General features: G+C 36.9%; 3 protein-coding genes across 3 annotated transcripts; all 3 read right to left on the minus strand.

Moving 5' to 3' along the window:
• Window positions 1-360: 360 nt before the first annotated feature.
• Window positions 361-4704, minus strand: LOC132175693 (basic helix-loop-helix (bHLH) DNA-binding superfamily protein). The gene is made up of 6 exons (XM_059587715.2): window positions 4244-4704; window positions 3262-3465; window positions 2985-3050; window positions 2680-2748; window positions 2518-2595; window positions 361-794 (listed from the first exon to the last, which is right to left on the minus strand). Exons 1-6 carry the CDS (start codon window positions 4535-4537, stop codon window positions 666-668), a joined length of 840 nt encoding a protein of 279 aa, XP_059443698.1. The 5' UTR covers window positions 4538-4704; the 3' UTR covers window positions 361-665.
• Window positions 4705-14589: 9885 nt separating this feature from the next.
• Window positions 14590-16115, minus strand: LOC132175585 (uncharacterized). Its single transcript, XM_059587562.2, has 2 exons — window positions 15152-16115; window positions 14590-15012 (listed from the first exon to the last, which is right to left on the minus strand). The coding sequence occupies exons 1-2, from the start codon at window positions 15872-15874 to the stop codon at window positions 14857-14859; spliced, it is 879 nt and encodes a 292-aa protein (XP_059443545.2). The 5' UTR covers window positions 15875-16115; the 3' UTR covers window positions 14590-14856.
• Window positions 16116-17508: 1393 nt separating this feature from the next.
• On the minus strand, window positions 17509-20587 carry LOC132176551 (tRNA (Ile)-lysidine synthase). The gene is made up of 4 exons (XM_059588791.2): window positions 20079-20587; window positions 19538-19651; window positions 19084-19371; window positions 17509-18035 (listed from the first exon to the last, which is right to left on the minus strand). The coding sequence occupies exons 1-4, from the start codon at window positions 20544-20546 to the stop codon at window positions 17835-17837; spliced, it is 1071 nt and encodes a 356-aa protein (XP_059444774.2). The 5' UTR covers window positions 20547-20587; the 3' UTR covers window positions 17509-17834.
• Between the last annotated feature and the right edge of the window lie 521 nt (window positions 20588-21108).

The raw sequence follows: 21108 nt of genomic DNA on the forward strand, positions 1-21108 counted from the left end.
GTATATAGACATAATGTTATGTTATTGAATACTAGTAGGTAAATAAAGCCGTCAAAAGAGAAAGTTTGATCCGACATAGTAGGCCACCGTGATGTCAAATTTTGAAGTGTGATAAATTGTTATAATCCTACTGAGTTATGGGTTTAACCAAATCAATTGTTACAATTTTCGGATCAATAGTTAAACCCATTGTTTATTATGTGCTTGTACATTGATTCTACTAGTTTGATGACTCCAGAATATTGCATTATTTGAAATTGTTTCATAACCACTACTAAAACAGGACTTTGTACCAATTAGTAACATATTTAACAATTAATAAGAAATCAGAAATTCTGGAAATTGTATCAATTAGTAACATACAGTAACAAGGAATAAGAATTTATAAATAAATTCCTGGAAGCACAGTCCTTTGCTTACACGGCTGAAGAACAAAATTCACCCTAGGATATTTTGTCTGCTTACTAGTACAATTGACTAAAGCGTATCCAGTCAGATGGTACATAAGAAGATCAATTCATTTTCTACAAATGATCTCATATTACAAATTTAGGAACATTCTAACAGAGAGGAAACACATTTCAGCACCAGATGTAGAGAAACCTATGATGAAGATACCTGAAGTACCAGTTGTGCTGTTGATCTGCTTATGCTCATGAGATTGATTAAATTGCTCTTTCAAAACTACCACCAACCTGCATATGTAGCCATTCAGGCTGCGAGCTTTGAGCATATTCCCTCGTTGGTTGTGATCCAAATATCATCCCAGAAGCATCAAATGTCTGTGAATCAAGCTGAAACACCACATCAGCTGGTTAGAAAAATCTTACTTTCTGATCCATGTGATGCAATTAACGTATCTACAGAGCCCATGCACCAGAAACTGAAGTATCATTGGAAATGAAATACCAAACAGTATTGAACCTGGAAAACAGTCTAAGGGTATTACAAGGGAAAAAACATTAAGTGCATCCATGAGAATTGAAAGGGTCAACCAGTATGTGAGAAGACGAGTTGGCATAATCATGCATAATGAAAACCAATAATTGCATCACTGCACAGGACCTTGGAAGCACTAAAAGAACAGTTGAGCAGGAAAAAAGAACGTGGGGCCTGGCCATGGGGTGAAGATAGGTAGATCAAGATATGGCTTTATGTATATGTGGACCAACCAAACATGGTCCCTGTCGTCAACCCAAATTATTGGGAAATAGCAACACTTCATTGCCGTATCAACATATAATAGATATTTACGTATTTACTTCTTTTGTGGCAAAGGGTTTGAAGCAGTTAAGATGGTTGTCCAATGGTGCCTGAGTTCATATTTAAGCACAAGAAGTTCCACTGCGACTATCTTCTTCAGAAAGCACACCTACCATCTATAGCCACAACTTCCAAAGCAAAAGATCCAAAAGCATTATAGAGGCAAGATAATTGAAAATGAAACAAAAGAATAGAAATATGCAAGGAACTAGAACATGGGAGTGACTGGTGCCATGAATCTACAAAAAGCAAGAACACGGTGATCATGGGAGCTTCAAGCTCCATCCTATGAAACTTCGATTAGAAATTCTATTTATAACTCCTAATGGAAAAGTTGTGAAAGTATTAGAAACACCTTTGAAATTGGAAAGAAACTTGGACAGGAGTAATAAAAGTACAAAACAGGCAAATGGCCATTTAGCAGGCAAATTAAGGAGTGTGTGAATTTACTATTAGACAAAATTAATGGTTTACTACAGCTATTATCATTGTTAAAAGCATTAGTTTGACCTTTGGGCAACCAACGGCTTCACCTAATAATAATAATAATCATAAGAAAGGCATAACAAGAGAAGTTCTCTACTCTCCCTCTCAGTGGTTAGAATTAGGGACGGGTAGACATTAAATGTTCTTTTGCTCCTTGAATTGTTGACACAAACACAAATTGGCACAAGAAATGAATTCAAACATAAGGCCCCAAAAGAAAATAATCAAGAATAAAAGTCACTAATTTGCCTATTTTGTCTCTCGACCGTCTCCTATGAGAAGGAAAAGATAATTCCTCACACTTATCAAAAAACCGAGAAAAAAGAAATGAGGTGTTGGTGCTGACACAAAAAGCAGTTATGTAGCAATTTCATCACACTTTGAAGCATTAAACCGCTTCAACATGAAGCTTCGGTCAGTACTTTTCCATTATAAAAAACCATTACACATTTCTTCAACCTCAAAACTGAGCTGTGATGCTCAATGTGTAGATTAGTGCTTAAACGCAAGCAATAAATATTTTAAAGTGCAGTAAGGGTCTGGCGTTAATTGCCACTCAAGTTTGATAAATTCTAGTATTGGATGGCTAAAAAGTCTTCCAGCAGTATTGACATGACCATGTAGAAATCATTATTTTCCCAACAAGCAGCTCACTGTAAAGAATAAAAATGCATTCCACGTATGATGTATAAGAAAATAATTACATTTGATTCAATAGCTTTATGATGAAAGATATGTTCCGTAACCAAAAAATTAATGTAAGCTTACATCTTTTGAAGGAAAGCCCTCAATGGTGGGGTTCAAGCTCATCCTTGAATTAACTGCTTCAAGCTTCATTGAGAGGAACTGCAGTATCCAATAAATAAACAAAGGTTCAGGTTCAGCATCTAAAGGAAATTATTGTCATAAATAAGCAATGGAGATACGTACCTCAACCTGGCGTTGCAACGACTGGATGTAGTTAATTATCTCATCAAGGACAAGTGCTTTTCCAATAACCTGGTCAGAGGGGAAGTACATGAAGTCAAGCAAAGCTGAATTTTGAACTCACACCTTCTGATTTTTAAAAGATATAATTAGGATATACCTACTACTAAAATAGGGAACATGAAACAATACATTTAACATATGCAAATTCGGCATTTTTTTTAATATGCTAAATCATATAGCATTAACCGGTGTAATCAATAGTAATAGCACCTATCTTAACCTACGAACAAGAGAACATTATATACCTTGTTACATCCAGGGACCAAATCTTGGAGAATTTTCATCCTCTCACTGATCTTCTCCCTTCTTGCCTGCCAATATGAGCAAGGTTATATATACTGCTTTACCAGCTTTACCATACATATCAAAGACAATAGTGACCAATCTAAAAATACTTAAGACTGAAAATGATTCCAAATCTGGATCTAGAGTTCCAGTAACAGCGTGAAAGTTTAGTTCATTATTTTCGGGAATTAGCCAATGAATGGAAATAGCAAGCTCAAGGAGACTGCAGGGAATTACTCTCTCTGCCAGACTATGGCTATCAGTAGCTTGGCCCCTTCTCGCTCTCACATGAATATAGTCCTGCTTAGGTGGCTCTGAATGTATAGTGTTTTCTTCAGCTGGCTTGTCACCAGCCGCTGAACTAGCTTCCACTTCAGCTTTTGAACCACCATTTTCATTTCGGGATCCAGCAAGTTTCATCCGTTTACCATTTGATTCGTTCTGTTCTCAAATGAATAAAAACCGTCAAACTAGAGTTTGAAAAACAAGCACTAAAACTAGGCAAATTAACAAGCTAAATTAGTTTCACAAATTGCAACATTTCATGCCCAGTCACATATAACACTCAATTCTATCAATTCAAACTACACCTCTGGTTGGATAATCACAACCTCAATTCTCAGCTTGAAAAAGAAGAAGAACACAAGAAATTCCTGCAAGATCGAGTTTTACGAAGTACAAAAAATCTCAATCACACACATATAACCCAAAGACCCAGTTAAATGCCAAGAAAATGTGGTCAAAGGAAACCATTCAAATCCAAATGTTTCCATTCGGGCTCAACCGTAGCCTGAGACAAGAACCATTCAGCATAACTTTCTTCTCTCTCTCTCTCTCTCTCTCTCTCTCCTAGTAGTCTTTTGTTCTTTAATCTCTGGATGAATAAAAAGAATGCAGAGCATAAAAGTTAAAAACTTTCTTTTCTCTCCTTTTCCTTTCAGTTCTCAGACACCAAACAGAGAAAAGAGAGAAACCAAAAATTTAGACTCTTGTTTCATTACTTTGGACCCCAGAAAAGAAAAAGACACCCACTCACTCAATCAAGCATAAACCTTCCATCAAGCTTTTCATTTATCCAAACCAAAACAAAATAAAACGTAAGACTCAAAACTCAGTGTTTCTGTGTCTTAATTACTTTCAGTTTCCTCCATTTTACCGGAAACCAAACAGAGAACTCAACCAAGAAAATCAAACCGAACACTCAAAGCAAGAGACCAACCAAGTCATTCGCACTACTAGTGGAAACCATCTTCGAGGACTCGTCCTCGGAGCTCACTTCTTTCCTCTTCTTCCCATCACCGCCACTCTGCTCCGTCACCGTCGATTCCTCGGCCGACCCGTCACGATTTGCGGAGCTCTCGCCGACCCCACCCAGGTTCGGACGCAAGCTACCCATCCGTAGTCCCAGCCCCCCGCTACCCGGCTCCGCACTCAACGGCCAAATCTCCGCCAAGCTGTACGCGGACGGGTTAGCCGCTGAAAACGAAGACTCATTGATCAGTGGCGGATCCATTGCCTCGGGCCCGAACTCATCCAACGTGGCGCGACCCGGGTCAGAATTTTGAGCCCAAATTGAGGTTTGAACTTGGAATTAAAGTCGCACAGAGACAGAAACAGAGAGTGTCTCTGTGCGTGTGTTTGAGTGCGAGTGTGAGGCAGCTGAAGCAGTGGTGTGATCTTTTTGATTAAGGTGGGGAGTGGTGCGCAGTGCGCCCACTGCGCTTTATAGCCTGTGAGAGTAGGAGCTGAAGCCAAAATGTGCATAAACAATAAACAATATGGGTGTCTAGAAAATCGTGTTGAAGTTGACAATTCGTTTGCTTCCTGCTTCTTTAACAGTAAATTTAGTATACTTGTCAATGTGTTTGAAAATATGTTTTTTTTTTTTAATAAAAATGTTTCCAAGTGATATAGGAAGGGTGAAAATAGAATATGGATTGAAAAATGGAGATATATTAGGAGAGAGAAATCAATAAGAGTAGTGAAAAACCCTAACCACTCAAGGTGCACAAAGAGTGAATCCTCTTTGGAAAATACTGAATTATTATTAAACTTTGAATGAATCAACTTAGCCCACAATCTCAGGTCAAATAGCTAATGGAAATAGAAAATTGCCAAAAAAAAATGGCAGAATTTTAATTCTTAAATAAAATCAAACTACAAATAAAAACAAAGATGTTGCCAAAAATCAAGAAACTAATCCTTCCAAAACCATAATTGAAATATTTCCTGAAATGGCCAAAAAAAAAAAAAAAAACAAGAGTCAAACGCTGATTAGGAAAGAAAAATAGTGGAATTTGAGGCCCAAAACGAAGCTCGCCGAACATAACTAAGTGGCCACAACGTGCGCGCTAAAATAAGCCTTTTGAATTTGGGTTATATGTGCAATTATGATACTCTTATCAAACGGTATGTTCGTTTTACTGCATGTTGCGTGTTAAATCCCAAATACGCTTAATCATGCTAATTCTTGTCATTCTTACACTATTACTCCTTGTCGAGATATGCTAGTGCAATTTAGTTAGTGCCTCTACATCTCTAGGCCATCTCCAAAGGTTTTTTAAGGATCGCCGACACCTTCATAGGCTTTTTGGGGGTGTTAGTCATCCTCTAAAAATATCTTATGAAGCGAAGGTCACTAATTTGAATCTCCCTCCATATTCCCTTATGTGGACATATAAAAATAAATATAAATAAATAAATGCCTTAAAGAGGTGGTTTGGCCACCTCCTCAAGACCAAATGTAACACACTGATCTCATATTGGGAAGATAAGAAATAATTTACATATGGTAGTTTATAAAGATAATCATGAGTACTAAGTTTTACATTACCTAATTACTAGGTAAAACTGTACTTTACAATAAATTATAGGAAAGCTCAAAATTGATTAATTATTTTGGGTGATAGCGCAAATATAACTAGCACTTTTTCATGGGTCGTTGCACCAAAGATCCCTAAAAACCTTTGGAGGGTGGCTTGACCACCTCTTCAAGGCATTTCGAGTGTGCCCGCCAACCCCTTATGGCTTTTTAAGGGTGGCAGAACTACCTTCTAAGGGTTTTGAGGGTAGTTGAACCACTCTTAATGCCTTTTTTGTTGTTGTTGTAGTTAATCACCCTCTCAAGGGTTTTTAGGGTGGTCGAGCTACCACTAAGGCTTTTCAACGGTGGTCCAACCACCCTATTGGATGTTGGCATAAATGGGTGTTTGAAGGTTATTATTATGTGTCCTAAAGTCTATTTGCTAATTTGTGAAATTTCGACTTGTAACTTGTGATTGGAGAGTGGGTTTTACACCCCATCCTTTTTTAAGTTATACTCTTGAACCTTTTAATTAATTTCGTTTAGTTTTTTCAACTTGTTCAAATTTAATTTCTCTTTTAATTAATCATAAAAAAATTGAGAGTAAATCTGAACTACTTTAAAAAACAACAACAACAACTCTTATAGTTTATTTTACAACACCTAAACCATTTTTAAAAAAACTTCTTTCTTTATAAAAATTATTAATTACATTAGGAGAGAACAAAAATTTTCTCCCAACTAAATTGAAAAAATAATTTTTTAACTTAATCTATAAAAATAATATGTGTCAATTTCTAGATAAGAAATACACAATTATTTAGTTCAAGAAAAAAGATATGTGTTTTCTCATATGCAAATAATAAATTCCATTTTTGAGCGAGTTGAAAAAATCCACCCAAACCAATTGAAGGGAGGCGCAGAACGCCCATTGTGCTCTTTAGTCGTAATCAGTCCAAGCGGATAGAGACATGGGAGGCTCAAACTTAGAGACTCAGAGGCTTTCCCGGAGGATCTAGTCATCGAATTCCAACAGTAGGCACAATCGCGGGCGTAAATATACAAATAGTACTCGCTCAGTCCTGAAGGCCACGTGCATTTTTCTGGCCCGTAATTTACTAAACTGCCCGATTTGTTCAGCCCAAAGAGTCAAAATTACATCGACCGCATGAGGTAGTGGGCGAGAGCAACAGACTCTCGCGTGTATTGAACAATTTGAACGCGGTCTGCAAAAATTGATTGCATCAAGAACCAACTGGGTGGGGTCAACGGGTACAGCCAAAGCTGCACTTGCCGTAACCATGGATTTATTATAGGACGGCAGAGAAAAGAGAATAAAAAGAAAATAGTGAAGGAAAAGGAAATAAATAAAAAAAGAAAGTGAAAGACCAAATATGAGTTTCTATTTATGCATATTTGGAGGTGATGGAAGGAAAGATGATGAAAATAAGAGGAAGCCAAAGGAAAAAATATATCTACTTGTGCATTTCATCTTTAGATCTTTTAGAGCATATTCAAGTAGATACTTTAAAGTCCCCAAAGATAAATGGAAGTTTAATCGGTTAAAGATCATGGCGATCAATAAATCAAATTACTTCTCGTAAAGTAAAGGTAACCTAGTCATTTATAACCAAATTTTTTTTTTTGTTTTTCTTGTTTTACAAAAAGAAAAACCATAATCTAATAAACTATCAAGTTGCTAGCTACTGAGCACTTTGTGTATGATGAAGGGAAGATAATTTGTTAAAAAAAAAAAAAAAAAACAGGAGGAGAAAGAATCTTTTGGAGTGCTAGAAAAAGTTAAAGAGGCATAAACCGAGGTGAAAAACAATCGACACAAAGGGTATTTTACAATGGATAATGCTATATATTACGTTTTTATTCCGCTCTTATTTTATTATATTGATGTAGCAATAATCATTATTCTTAGGATCAGCTCTTGTTAAAAAAATAAAAAATAAAAGTTAATAAACACTACCATATTAGTCCAGTGAGACAAAAGGGGGGTGTGAAGGTGTAATATAACATTACTAAAATGTTTAGGCTCCTCTCGATCTAAAAAACAAAAAGAAGAAAAAAAGAAGAAGAAAGAACCGTGTGTCTTTTTTTGTTTGATGTTCAAAATTATAAAACAACAATAAACTTGTTAAGAACATATGATTAAATTAATAGAGGTGGAATTTTTAAGACCTATTCAAGCAATAATTTATCACTAGCTGATCATATTTAATTGATCCTCAACAAGTATAAATATAGTAGTTTATATAGGTGTAAAACCAATATGGCAGGCTATGCAATTGGGAAACAGTAGAATCCTGATATGGATCCTGTTATTATTCTACTCTTTTTTCTTTTTTCTCTTTCTTCTTTATTATTCTACTCTATTATTCACTCGAGTAAGGGAGTCGTTTTCAAATAGAAAGTCCCTCTCACAGCCCTGCTATTCTTCCTACCTCTCATTTTAAAGAAGAAAATGGTAAGTATCTGAATCCGTAAAATCCACCTATGACTCGTCAATCTAACACAAAATTAGTATGTTAGTTTAATTTATTAAATTAAATAAATTAGATTAAGGTTGATCTATATAGTCTTATATTATTTATTCGACATGTTTCAAACCTAAAATATGACATAAAGGCTAACAAATTTTAACACGACCCACAAACTCAACACAAATTCAACACGACTCTAATTTGACACACCAATGCGAATTTTGCCCCGGCCATATGGCGAAGTTACTATTGATGTGAAAGGCAGTTCCCCATCTTATTCTGGAGAGAGAGAGAGAAAAAAAGAGTAAAGCACAACCTAAAGATACGTCAGAGAATAGCCATTGTGTGGACACAGCCACAGCCACAGGGGTTGGTGCAAGTGATAAATACTTTGAGAGGGGGAGAGAGAAAGAGGTTTCCAGCTTGGGCACCATCACTGCCTAACTGCTGCCCCCTTCAACACAAAATGAACCGAACCCACATTAGTCATTATCTTCTACCAATTGCCTTTGCAGAAAAATGATATTGAGCTAAGCAAATATAATTAAGCCCAAAAAAGTCTCTTCCTTTCATGCTAAGATAGTTTCCATTTCACGCGGGATTGACAGCCCATTATGTCACAGATGGGTGCGTGAGAAGGACTAACTCCCACTTTTTTGGTCTCTTCTCCAATGGGTTTCTGGAAACGTGCTTGAATTTACATGTTTGGAATCAAGCTGTGAGGATTTCATTATCATCCTCATGACTCATGCCCAACCCCCTCATCCAAATTGCACGTGCTAAGCACCAAAAGGGTTGTGTGCTCCGTTGCAATTTTTGTTTGAAGGGTAAAAAGATTGAATCCCAAGTTAAAAAGATGTCACGAGTGTTAATGGTTAATATAACATAATTGTGTCCAAATTTATAGACTAAAACTTTTGGTTGAGTAGTCTTTCAACCTTTTACATTATGGTCGCGTATCACTAAAATATTCTCCAAGATATCAATCTTTGCACCAAGTAGTATTAGAGCGGGTGGTGTTATACGGTATGATAGAGCAACACAAATACGGACAAAGGTTAAAGGGGGCATAAATGAGAATCATTAGAATAAGAGGTAAAAGTTCATGTCATTGGCACAAATGAGATTCCTTAAAGTAGGGACAAAAGTGTACCGTACAAACATGAATGATAGAAAATCCCTAAAATAGGGCAAAGGTGCATGGGACAAGCAAACGTTCATTTCACGTGTATATATTGATTAAATTGTAAAGCGAAAATTGAACTTTAAACGTGTCGAGTGTTGATAGGTTTGGATTGAATATGTAAATTTGAACATTTCCTTTATTGGAATAATCTCGATAGCCAAACCCGAAATGTTGTAAACCCTAGAGTATTAACTGGTTATGTTGTAAACCCTAGAGTATTAACTGGTTATTGACATGTAAAGGGATGAATATTGTGATAGATACAATTTGTCCATCTACTTTCAGAATTCCTTGACAAATGACAGTTAAGTTCAATGTTATGATAATAAAGTTGGCGTTTAGTTTCTTCTTTGCTTTCCTTTTGTACAAATTTTGACTACTTCATGGGAACTTTACAGTAAACACTCCAAAAGTCTTGGGATTTCTTAGCTTTAAATGTGAAGGTTTGGTATCTATCTCTTCAGTATAAAGTTGAAATGGAATTGTAATAAATAAATTAACTATTTAGTATATATATAAATAAGTATAAAAAAAATTGAGTCATGTGTAGAAAACACGTTATAAATATAAGTGGTTAATATAATATAGTTATACTTAAACTTATAAATTTAAAATTTTGTGGTGAGTGATATCCCATTATACTACAATCTCTAAAAAAAAAAAAATTAGTATATTGTTATAACTTGATAATGCAGCAATGAAAGTAACCTCTTACAAAAAAAAATAATCATTAATTTTTACTGTCATTTTATCTCAATTGTACGACAATTATATAGAAATACTATTATCTCAAATAAATGGTTTATAATTAATGATTGATGATAAAAAGTTAAGGACAAAGAGGTGTGCCCCAAACACGAAGGGCCAAGTTCAAAATTTGAAGTGACTTTTGAAAGTACAAAGTTCCTTTAAGATACTGTATGCCAAGTAGACGTGTCTCAAAAATTAAAAAGAAAAAGCAAAGGATGTCTCACCCATTAAGCAAAGTCGTGATAAGGTTTGCCTACCTCTTTTGTCCATAAATTAAGTTCCTATTCAGTTGGAACTTATATTGCAAGGACTTCTCTTTGGATGATCGAATATTTCCTATTCTAATTTCACTAAAATTTGAACGGCTCACATTAAAAAAGAAAAAAGAAAAAAGGAGAATCTATTAATTCCAGACAATCTGAAGTGCAGACCCCGCTTGTTCTTCGGGTAACACCTTAAAATTTGAATAGCTTAATTGCTGAGAATGCAAATTCCGTTCATCATTGAACTAAAGCTCTATCCAAATCTCTATCCGCAATTGATTCACCTTGTTAATTAATTTCAAGTTTGAAATCAGAAGCACAATGTATGTTAGCAAGAAATGCAAGATTGTCTTAGGTTAGAAGCTAAAATAAAGAGGCATTTGACACATACGTAGTTATCTCCCAACTACCCTTCGTGTGAGCTATACAAAGGGTCGATCACTCAACCAAGATCTTATCATATGGTTAGTCATCCAGTATATCTGGATGATTGGTCACTTAGTCAACGTTCTTTCATGGAGGGTTAGTTGCTTAGTGTTACGATCTTAGTGTCCTACATGGGTTAAGTCAAGCCGGTTTTTAAGGGTGAACTAATACCTAAGGGCTTATATACACATGATTAAGATTAGACTTAATCCATGTAGAACACTAAGATCGTAACACTTAGCCTATATTGGGGTCAGTCACCTACCTAGCATGTTATTATGGAGGGTCAAAGGCTCAACCAACATCTCATTATGGGGTCATGAAGGCCCATGGAACATAAGGAGACGCACCCCAAGCCGAATCCGGGTTAGAGTTCATTTCTCATGTAGTGGCAAATATGGCGAGTAGCAGAACAGTCGACTAAACCTTAGTTTAACTTTGTTTAATCTCCATTTCTCAAGCTCCATGTAGAGTTTGAGTATTTCTCTTTGAAATTTTGCATGTTTAGGAAACTAAGACCAAACGGAAGTAGCCAGCAAGTCTTGCCATTTTGAGCAAACATCTTATTCCTCACTATTTATCGTGTTGCACATTGCTTGAGAGAGGGGCAATATTAGACATTATCCTTTTCCCTACACTTTCCTTATTGCTGGAAGGGATTCAACCCCCTATATAAGAGCATTCCCAGCAGACTCCCTATAAGGGAGTCTGTTCCCTAAATTTAGGGAATATGTCTAAAAAATCGCAAAAAACGTCCTACAGCAGATTCCCTATATGGTTCCTTAAACCATCAGCTGCTACAGTTGAACCCAATGTTTTGGGTTCAACTGTAGCGATCCACATGCTTATTAAATTAGAAAAAAAATATTATCTCTCCTCTCTCCTCCCGTCTCATGTCTCTCTCACCTCTTTCTCTCTCTCGCACCACCAAACCAGAGATCAAACCAGACGTCTCTCTCTCACCTCTCTTTCTCTCTCTCTTGCACCACCAAACGATCAAACCATAAACCCAGATCGATCAAACGAGATATTTCAGATCGAATCAGAGATTTCAGAGATTTCAGACCAGAGATTTCAAACCAGAGATTTCAGACCCATAAATCAAATCAAACCAAAGAAACCTAGAAATCAAATCAAAGGCACAAGGCGTCAAGGCGTGTGAGCGCCGATTGGGTCGCAGTTGGATGGGGTTGCGTTGTGCGAGGGGCTGGAGTCACTGTCGATAAAGAACTCGGCGGACTTGGACGACATGGGGTTGATAGCGATCGCGAGGGGGTGTTGGAAATTGAAGAAATTTGAGGTGGTTGGGTGCAAGAGGATCACAGGGACAGGAGTGAGGACATTAGCTTCCTTGTTGGGAGGAGAAGAAAAGGAAGAAATCACAGGAAGAAGAAATGGGTTGCTGCTGTGCTGCGCCTGTGCTGCATCGGAAAGAAAGAAGAAGAAAATATGAAGGAGAGAGAAAGTGTAAATTAAAGGAATAAAATATAAAAAAAGTAAAATAAAAATACAATATTTTAATGATATAAGGAAGTATTTAGGGAAGCTATTGGGGAGTAAATTGATATAGGGAAGCAAAAAGTAGTTTGGATCCTTAAATTTAGGGAAAATGATCGGGTAGCTGCTGGGAATGCTCTAAGGAGGAAATGGATCCTCTCCATTTCAAGTGAAATGCAGAGGATCATTCTCCATATAACGAGGGTTGACCAAGGCCTCAAAGAAGGTAAAGGAAATATTCATATTCCCTCCGGTAACTTCAATCTTGCACACATTCAACACACACAAAGAGAGAGAGAGAGAGAGAGAGAGAGAGAGAGAGGAAAGCACCCATTTGAAACAAAAGAGGTACTAGGGGAAGCAAGTAGCATACTCAGATGAGATGGAAGCTTGCCAGGTTATTGTTAGCTCACGGTGAAGATGATGAAAAATGAGATAGAAAATGATTTTTACCGTTTCTCAAAAAGTTATTTGAATGGTCAAACCCCAAGAGTCAATTTTGCAATTTCTCCTCTCTTGTTTTTTTTCTCTTCTTCCCACTTGATAACTTGTTTTGAGTATTAGGCTTGCAAGCTAGAAAACGTAGGGTGGGCTATGATGGGATCAACAAGTTGAGGCCTACACTCAAATTTGAAATTGGACAGAGGTACAAGGCCATTCACTCATGTCGACTAGGCTTCTCCCTTCTCTATCTACATATAGGGACTACCTAGTCACTTCTTGATGGACTTGAACGCAAGGCCCCAATCGACCAATCAAGATAAAACAATTTGGGGACCCTTGGACTGTTAAAAGGTTACATCGTAGGGTCCCTTCCACCACCCATCAATGATACTATTACTGGATCCCACTTGAGTTTCAGAAACAGAAAGATCAATCAATTGGAAAGAAACTGTAAGCATTATGAACTGGATGGTTACATGTCGTTTTTAGAGACCAAAACTGAATCAATTACTATTCTATGAAATAACACAAGCACAAGTTAACGCTAGAGCTGTTTTCATGCTTGTACAACCATTAAAACTGGACAAGACATGAGGCTATGCTTTTATCGGCTTTAGATTTTGTATAAAATACGCGTTTTAAATTATTATTTATTTTAAAAGTTTATAAAAAAAAGAAAGAAAAGAGAAGCAATGACAAACCTCCAGCCTTGTCATGAAGATGTCCTACGGTATCAAAGGAAGTCAAACGAAGAATGTGTGCATCCAAACCCTTTTTATTGTTGTGGACCAGGCACTAAAATTATCATCATATCTTAGAATAAATGCTTCTGTAAAACTGCAGGCAGCAATGGTCAGGACTCAGGAGGGTAACGTGTAAATAATTGATAAACTGAGTGAAAACCATGCCACATCACATTGCTCTGAGCCTATGAGTGAAACCAAAGTAGAACCTTGGTAGCATCAAACGTCTGCAGGCTCTTCTTAAGACAAGGGTAGCATTTCCTCCCAAAATGATTTATCCATTTCCTTTGAAACGGAGACCGGTTAAGTAAAACAAGAAGGTAAAATAGTTTTTACAAAATTGAAAAAGATCATTTTGCCCTTTTATATTGCACTATTCGGTTTCTTTAACAGAAATGGAGAAGATCCCATTCCCATTTACTCCAATGAAAAAAAAAAGAAGGAAAATAACTAAGAAATTTGAAGCTTTATTTTGTGAATATACTTATTTTGTGATTATACTTATAATTGTTGAGTTCCACGTTGAAAGAGTATAAAGAAGAAAAATAGTTATATATTTAAGTATATCCAAATCTATTAGCTTAAACTTTTGGATTAGAGTGGTGATCAAATATATATATATTAATACCTTCTTCATAAAAAATTTCTAACCGTTCATCTCCCCCAACAAGTAATATCTGAGTTATGGTTAAGTTCATGGGACTCATGTTTGGACACATCTCGTTTGAAGTTGTGTTTGGAGCAACTCTTAATGTGAGACATTCTTGAAAATGTTAAAGACTTACAAGCGAAAGAGAGTTGGGTTAATGTAAAAGAAATTGTTATGAGTGCACTTACAATGTTGAATTCCATATTAAAAAAAATATATATATAGTAAATAATATACTAAGTAGACTTAAACTCATTGGCTTGACTTTTAAGCTAAAGTGATGTTTAAATATATATATATATACTCTTGATAAAATTCCCGGACCATTTATCTCCCAACATGTGGCCAGGTAAAAAGGAATTCTCTATTACTAAACCCCAGCAATTACAAAGAAAGTACTGTCTTAGACCACTTAGAAAAGGTCCTTAAACAAAAAGAAAAGAGAAACTTCCATCTGTTTTCCTGAACAAAAGCCATGTATAATCACAGTGCACACAGAAGGAGGGTAACTACCCTTAGCCTTCCAAAACTTCCTATTCTAAAAATAGTTTATCTGCCAATTGTTCCTAATCATCTAAATCATTCTGCTCTTTGTACAGTGGTCTTAAACATGAGGATATACAACTTTTGATCCACTGAGAAATACATAAACCCACCAACTGAATGTGTCACAAAAGAACCAAAACTTGTCCCCACAATACAATGCCAGGCTGGCCCATACACCCCATCAAATTCCTGCAAAATCACAACCACCCCACAAAATGGTTTACTAATCAATCTCAAATTCACATACCCACATCACAAAATCAACAAGCTTAATTAAATGAGTTTTGACCAAAATTGGACCTAATTAGAGTGCAATAAACAATTTTACCTTCTTGATAGTTAAGGCAAGCGTCTTGGAGGACAACTTTTCTAGACTGTCGCAAGCCTTTCTTGCACAATCTGCAGCATGGATCTGCATAAACGGTGGCATATCAACTGAAACCACTTTGACACCAGTGCTTGCAAAGACATCTGCTAGCTCCACCCGTGAGCCACAGAAAGACCTCCTTCTGCCGCCTCTCATAGCCAATGAAACCGACGGTCTCTTACCATCATGCCCATCTTGAAGATCCTCCAGTTCTATATCCTTCAGTTTCTCTGACAATCCCTCAAAATCAAACCCGTCATCAAGTTCTTTCCTTTTATCATTCACCTTCACCACATTAAGCTTCTTATCCAATTCTTTGGACGATCTCTCCAACTTGCCTTTAGAAACATCCTTTGTCGCTTTAGCTTTACTCTCCCTTTCTAGCTTCGGCCTGGCTAGGTAAAACTTGGAGGAATCCACCATAGAAACTGTCATGGCTTTGGCCTGCAAACGAGTGTCTACCAAAATTGGCTTTTGGGGTGTACGGACTTGGTGATATGGGTTTAATCTTGAAACGTGGTGGGACATGGAAGAGGGTTTAGAGGGTATAGGGGGATCTGGTTTTGCTCTTATCTGGTGGTGGGTGGTAGTGGGTTTGGGGTGCTTTTTGAGAGTGGGATCCATGGATGGCTTGGGTGGTTCTGGGTTTGCTAAGTTGCGCCGCTGCGTGGTATGGTGAGCCATGTTGTGGGGCGTTGGTGGGGAGAAAAAGAAGGAAAGGGAGGAAGAGGGGGTTTGGGCATTTGGGGGAGGGGAGTATAATGGGTATGTTGGCGGGTATGGGCAGAGCCAGAGAGGTCTCTCTGGTCAGAGTGTGGGGTTCATTGGATAGGGACTTGTGCGGTGAGTGGCGAGATCTAATGCTGCTTTGGTCTAACATGCGCCGGGGGCGGAGGACATGGAAGGTCTGTGACGTGTTTGACCGTTGACTTGATCTGTTTCTAGCTTTTAATAGTTGCATTCATGTGAGATATTTTAAGTTTAAATGCCACTAATTTTGTCATTATTACAAATTACTAGCCGACTCGAAAGTTTTTTTTTTTTAAAAAAAAGTTATTAAATAGAATAATAGGGAATTTTATGATCAAGAATCAAGATCATACGTCGGTCTATCCATGAATGATCAGATAGAAGCCAAACCCGAATTGGTAACCGGGGGTGACCCATGTTTGATTTCGTATTACGTGGACAATAAATAAAAAAACCTGATTTTCTGGGCCTCTTTCACAATATGACATTTTCCCGTACTTAACCAAATAGTAAAACTACAGTAGGGTTCATTAATTATGGGGCTGTAAATGCAAATCGGTTGATTATTGAGTTCTCTGTAGTTGCACAGGAACTCGTTTATTCTCCCCATCCATTGTCCACATCGACTTATAATTTTTTAAGAGAAATAGCTTAATTGATTAAGACCACTTTATAAAATAAAAATTCTTATTTTAAATTCTCTCTCTCTTTCTTTCTTGTGTGAACATGCAGTATTTTTCTTCTTGTTATTATTAGTTTTATAATTGTCATTACTTTTATCAAGAGTATTTGTATTATAATATTATTTTGTCATTTAGAAATTACATGTACCCCGTTAATTGCAAGAAAATAATTAAAATGGAGAGAACTGAGAACCTATTTGGTCTTCTCGTACAAAAAAGCACATGGCTATCTTGCTCATGTCCTTTCACACCGATTTTTTAGGCCATTTCGGGAACGACATTATAAAATCGGAGATATGTGTGAATCAAAAAGGTACAAGCAAATATAAACAGAAGCACATGCATCACAAGAAACAAAAACAATTTTCTATTTTTTAAAAAAGAACATGCTTGTGTCACCTCAACCATCTTCGCATCCAGACTATTTTTTCTGATGCCACAAGTCAAAAGAAAGTATTCTAGGATTCCACTCTTAACCTTTTCTGGCAGAGATCAACCAAAAAGAATGAGAATTGATTCTTTGCATTATGGCATTCATTTCGATACATTTTTGAAGAGTTTTGATATGTTTCATCCATTATTGGTGTATTTATCTATTTTTTAATTAATTATGAATATAGCAAATATACACGAAATGAAAAAATAAATAAAAAGCATTTCTCAAAAGAATATCAAATAAAAGAAAACTAGAAAAAGGCAGGATAAGAGGAAGTGCAATAAATGAATTCCACGGCTCCCTAGGTATATATTTTTTGGCACACATTCCAGCAATTCCATTGCCTTATTGGTCCGAACTCACAAATTTTCTGCATATGGGCCAAAGTTTGGCTCAAAGTAAGAACATATGACCATCATATCATCCACAGGTCTCAAGAGTCCGATAAGTTCTCACCAAAACTCTCTTTAAACTTTTAAGACAAATTCCAATATTTCATCTCAACTCTTTTAGTTTACAACATTTCAGTGCCGAGTCCTGGACAATAATAATTCGAAATGGATGATACAAGGAAAAAGTTTCTGATTTTCTTAGACCACATATGCTGACGTGGCAAATAAACCAAGATTTACATATTTGTGATCAGAGACACAAAGAGGTGCTTAATTATCAAAACTCGAAATGGTAGCATTGCTTGATCAGATGCTTACATAGCTTGGCAAAAAACAGAAAACAGAGCCTGATGAAACATTGAAGGATGTTGATAGCATACCTTCTAATTCCACGGACTTGGCAGCCGAGTATCTCTAAAGGCAGATGTACCACCAGATGCTGCGGGAGAAGGAGAGGATACAACATAATTCGTTCCTGATACAGATAATGTAGGCACGCTTGCAGGATTCCCCTGGTGCCCAGGGGGAGCAAACCGTGATGGACTACCAATAACCCCAATGGTTGCTCGCGAGGGGAGTGTAACCTTCATATAAATGGGACATCCGAAAATGAATATGCAGTACTTCATCATAAGCAGCCAAAGGCCCAAAGCATGGACTTCTATCTAGCAAACCCTTTCTAGTTATATCCAGCGCGTCATACCACTACATAGTTTCACACATGAAAATATGGATCCTAATCATGCATGATATAATCAAACTTAAAGAGACTAACTGAAAACCCCTTTCTTCCTCCTTCTTCAAGTTTTATGGTTTGTCAAGCTCCAACCCAAAACAATGTGCCACTCAATCAAGTTTGTGTTTGATAGTAGCTAGCAAGTGCGAACTAATACTATTTCTAGAGAAGCCACATATTACACTTACTAGACGTGAACATCTAGCTAATTACTGTTCAGATCCCCTTCCTTGTTACCCATTACAAACTTGGCAATTATGTACTCACAAGTAGACTTCTTAAGGCGCTAGATGAAGAACTAAAGTCAATTCTGAAACTCTACTATTTTTCTCAGATTTTTATCGAAGGGTACCCTGGTTTCACATTTAGCCACGTTTTTAAATCTATATACATGTCCAGTACACCTGATGTTGACATTATATCTCTACGTTGTAGAGCACATAAGACTCATTTAAGAACAATATGGTAGATAATATGAAACATAAACTTCAGGTTTAGTTTCAAGCTATCCCTTCACCAAATATCATTTGTTTTGTTTGTACTTTACACAATCACCCTCCTCTCTATTCCTAGATTTGAAGGAAGTGAAGCTTGAGCTACAACTCAATGGCTCCACATAAGATATATCATTTTGTTCTGTTAATGTTTCCATACTTTAAATCAGACCAGACAGGACTTGGCCCGTGGCTTATATCTTACAACAGGCTAAAACCTGGGCCTTTCATATGGTTCTAAAGGTTTGAAAGGTCTAAGCTGAGCCTAAAATGAGTTCTTAATTTTTTGAAATGAGTCTGTATTCGCATGGGGCCAACTCAACCTGGCCCATGATTAAAAAAGAAACATACTTAGATACTTAGCGGCATGATTAAAAAGTTTAAGCAATTGTGAAACCTTACCATGTTGTGTTGACCATAGGCAGGCCTTCTAAGTGGAGACTCTGAAGATGGTGACATGCTGCTCGTCCGAAACGTATGGCGAGAATGAATGTTATGGTTTAATGGATCATCAGCTTCTCCCCCTTCCATATCACCACCAAGGTTTGCCTCCAAGCCTGCCCTAGGAGTAACATGCCTAGTCAATGATCCAATATCATTTGTGGCATCCACTTGAAGTGGAACAGATGGGCGAATTGCCATTCCTTGCATACTATTTCGCCTTTTTAATTCCTCCTCTGCATTCAAGATCTGCCAACCACCATCAATTGTTTCTATATATATATCAAAATCATTGTCAGAGCAATAAAAAGAACATAGAACTTAAGGTCTTAAAACAACATATAGCTATGAGGCAAGCACGAAACTTCTAAATACTTCTCATCTCACACTAGAGCCATATAAAACCGGAGCTTACCTGCTTCAGGGCTTGTACTAGATTATGTTTCTTTGCATTCAAAGTTTGTAACTTATCCTCAACTTCCCTTTTCCTCTTCTCTCTACCATTTACCACATCCACTTTATTGCTTACCTAGCAAGTACGACAAATAAAAACAGTTTACAAGCATAGCTAAAGAGCGGGGATGAAGAATTATAAACATGTAATTGGGGATTAAAATCCATGTTAGTTTGTACTTCATGAATTTTAAAATGTGTTCAAGTTTTTCAGGGTCAATAGTAAAGGAAAACATTATGATTCTCGAATGAGCTAAGCTTCTTAAGGAATATGATTTGAAATTCATCACCTTCTCCAATAATGTTTGTCTAACTTAGTTGCTTCTAAAGGACTATTCTTTCATTACTAGTTGCTTATGAATTGGTTGTTTCTTCAGCGCACAACTCCTCTTTACCAAATCAACACCAGCTATCGATCATTCGCAAAATGCTTGAACTTTATGGACGATTTCAAACAAAATATTTATAACAACCACGTTTTCCATTACAATTTGCAAGAGTACCTCCGGATTAGGGTTTGCCAGGTCAGCCGGTTTTGTTTCGACCGGCAAAGTTTGCTCATCGGCAACGCCATCAACCGCGCCAGAAGCTTTCTCAGGCAATGGATCGGAAGCCTCAACCAGTTTCACCGGGCAATCACCTCCACCGTCTGATCCACACTGATCCTTTTCCTCACCTGACGGCCCTTCTCCGCAATCACCGAGCTTCTCCTCTTCCAACTTAGGCTCGACAATGGACGAGTTCTCTTTCGGGGCTCCATTTTGTTGGTTCGAATAGCAGCTAGGGTTAGGGTTAGGGTTAGAGGAGGTGGTGGTGGTGGAGGTGGAGTGGAGGCGAGAGAAGGCTATGGAGCGACGTTGTAGGAGGGATCTGAAGTCTCTGAGGGAGATTTTAGGGGTTGGCATAAGCCATCGACGAGGCACATCGGGGACTCTGTGAAGGTTTCCTCTGTACAGCGATATCGCCACCATTCTTCCGACTCCGTGAATCCTTTTTCTTCTCTCTGCTTCTAAATACGAAATTCTAACTATGTGTTACAAGTCGTTTATCGGGGGAAAAATAAAAAAGAAAGAAGGAAAAAATTATTTGGATCATAATCCTCTATTATTATTCAGATTTTATTATGTAATATACAACTTAGTAAGATATGAGTTAGAATATACCATGGAGAATAATAGTTACAGTTTAAGATTATTACTTAATTACCATTGAAGAATATTCACACTTTAAAATTATCACTGAATTACAGTTGAATAATTAAAGACTATCACTTAATTAATCTAACAAGAGTATAAGTCTATTTTGTATTCAACATGATTCTCTTACAAATAAGAGTATGTTATATTGTAAATATCACTCAAAGAATTAAAAACTTAAAGGCAGTCTTAAGGCTTTATACTACTTTTATTATTTTCGCATTATCGTTTCTTTCAATAAGAGTATTGATATACATCATCACATTACTCAATAAGTTTTATATGAATTAAGAAAAATCCAAAAATTATTTAAAAATGGTCATCTTTGTCCATAGCT

Source organism: Corylus avellana, chromosome 3 (genome assembly GCF_965113065.1).
Source record: "Corylus avellana chromosome 3, dhCorAvel1.hap1.2, whole genome shotgun sequence".
Lineage (NCBI taxonomy): Eukaryota > Viridiplantae > Streptophyta > Magnoliopsida > Fagales > Betulaceae > Corylus > Corylus avellana.

Bases quoted from the DNA above. Each gene is read 5' to 3' on its own strand.
- LOC132176551 (XM_059588791.2), bottom strand. From the start codon at position 20,546: ATGGTGGCGATATCGCTGTACAGAGGAAACCTTCACAGAGTCCCCGAT. The intron at 19,652-20,078 runs GTACTCTTGCAA...CGTACTTGCTAG, and splicing joins TGGCAAACCCTAATCCGGAG to GTAAGCAATAAAGTGGATGT. The intron at 18,036-19,083 runs GTAAGGTTTCAC...ATTTATATGAAG, and splicing joins CCTATGGTCAACACAACATG to GTTACACTCCCCTCGCGAGC.
- LOC132175585 (XM_059587562.2), bottom strand. From the start codon at position 15,874: ATGGCTCACCATACCACGCAGCGGCGCAACTTAGCAAACCCAGAACCA. The intron at 15,013-15,151 runs GTAAAATTGTTT...GTGATTTTGCAG, and splicing joins TTGCCTTAACTATCAAGAAG to GAATTTGATGGGGTGTATGG.
- LOC132175693 (XM_059587715.2), bottom strand. From the start codon at position 4,537: ATGGATCCGCCACTGATCAATGAGTCTTCGTTTTCAGCGGCTAACCCG. The intron at 3,051-3,261 runs GTAATTCCCTGC...TCATATTGGCAG, and splicing joins GCCATAGTCTGGCAGAGAGA to GCAAGAAGGGAGAAGATCAG. The intron at 2,749-2,984 runs GTATATAATGTT...CCCTCTGACCAG, and splicing joins TGGTCCCTGGATGTAACAAG to GTTATTGGAAAAGCACTTGT.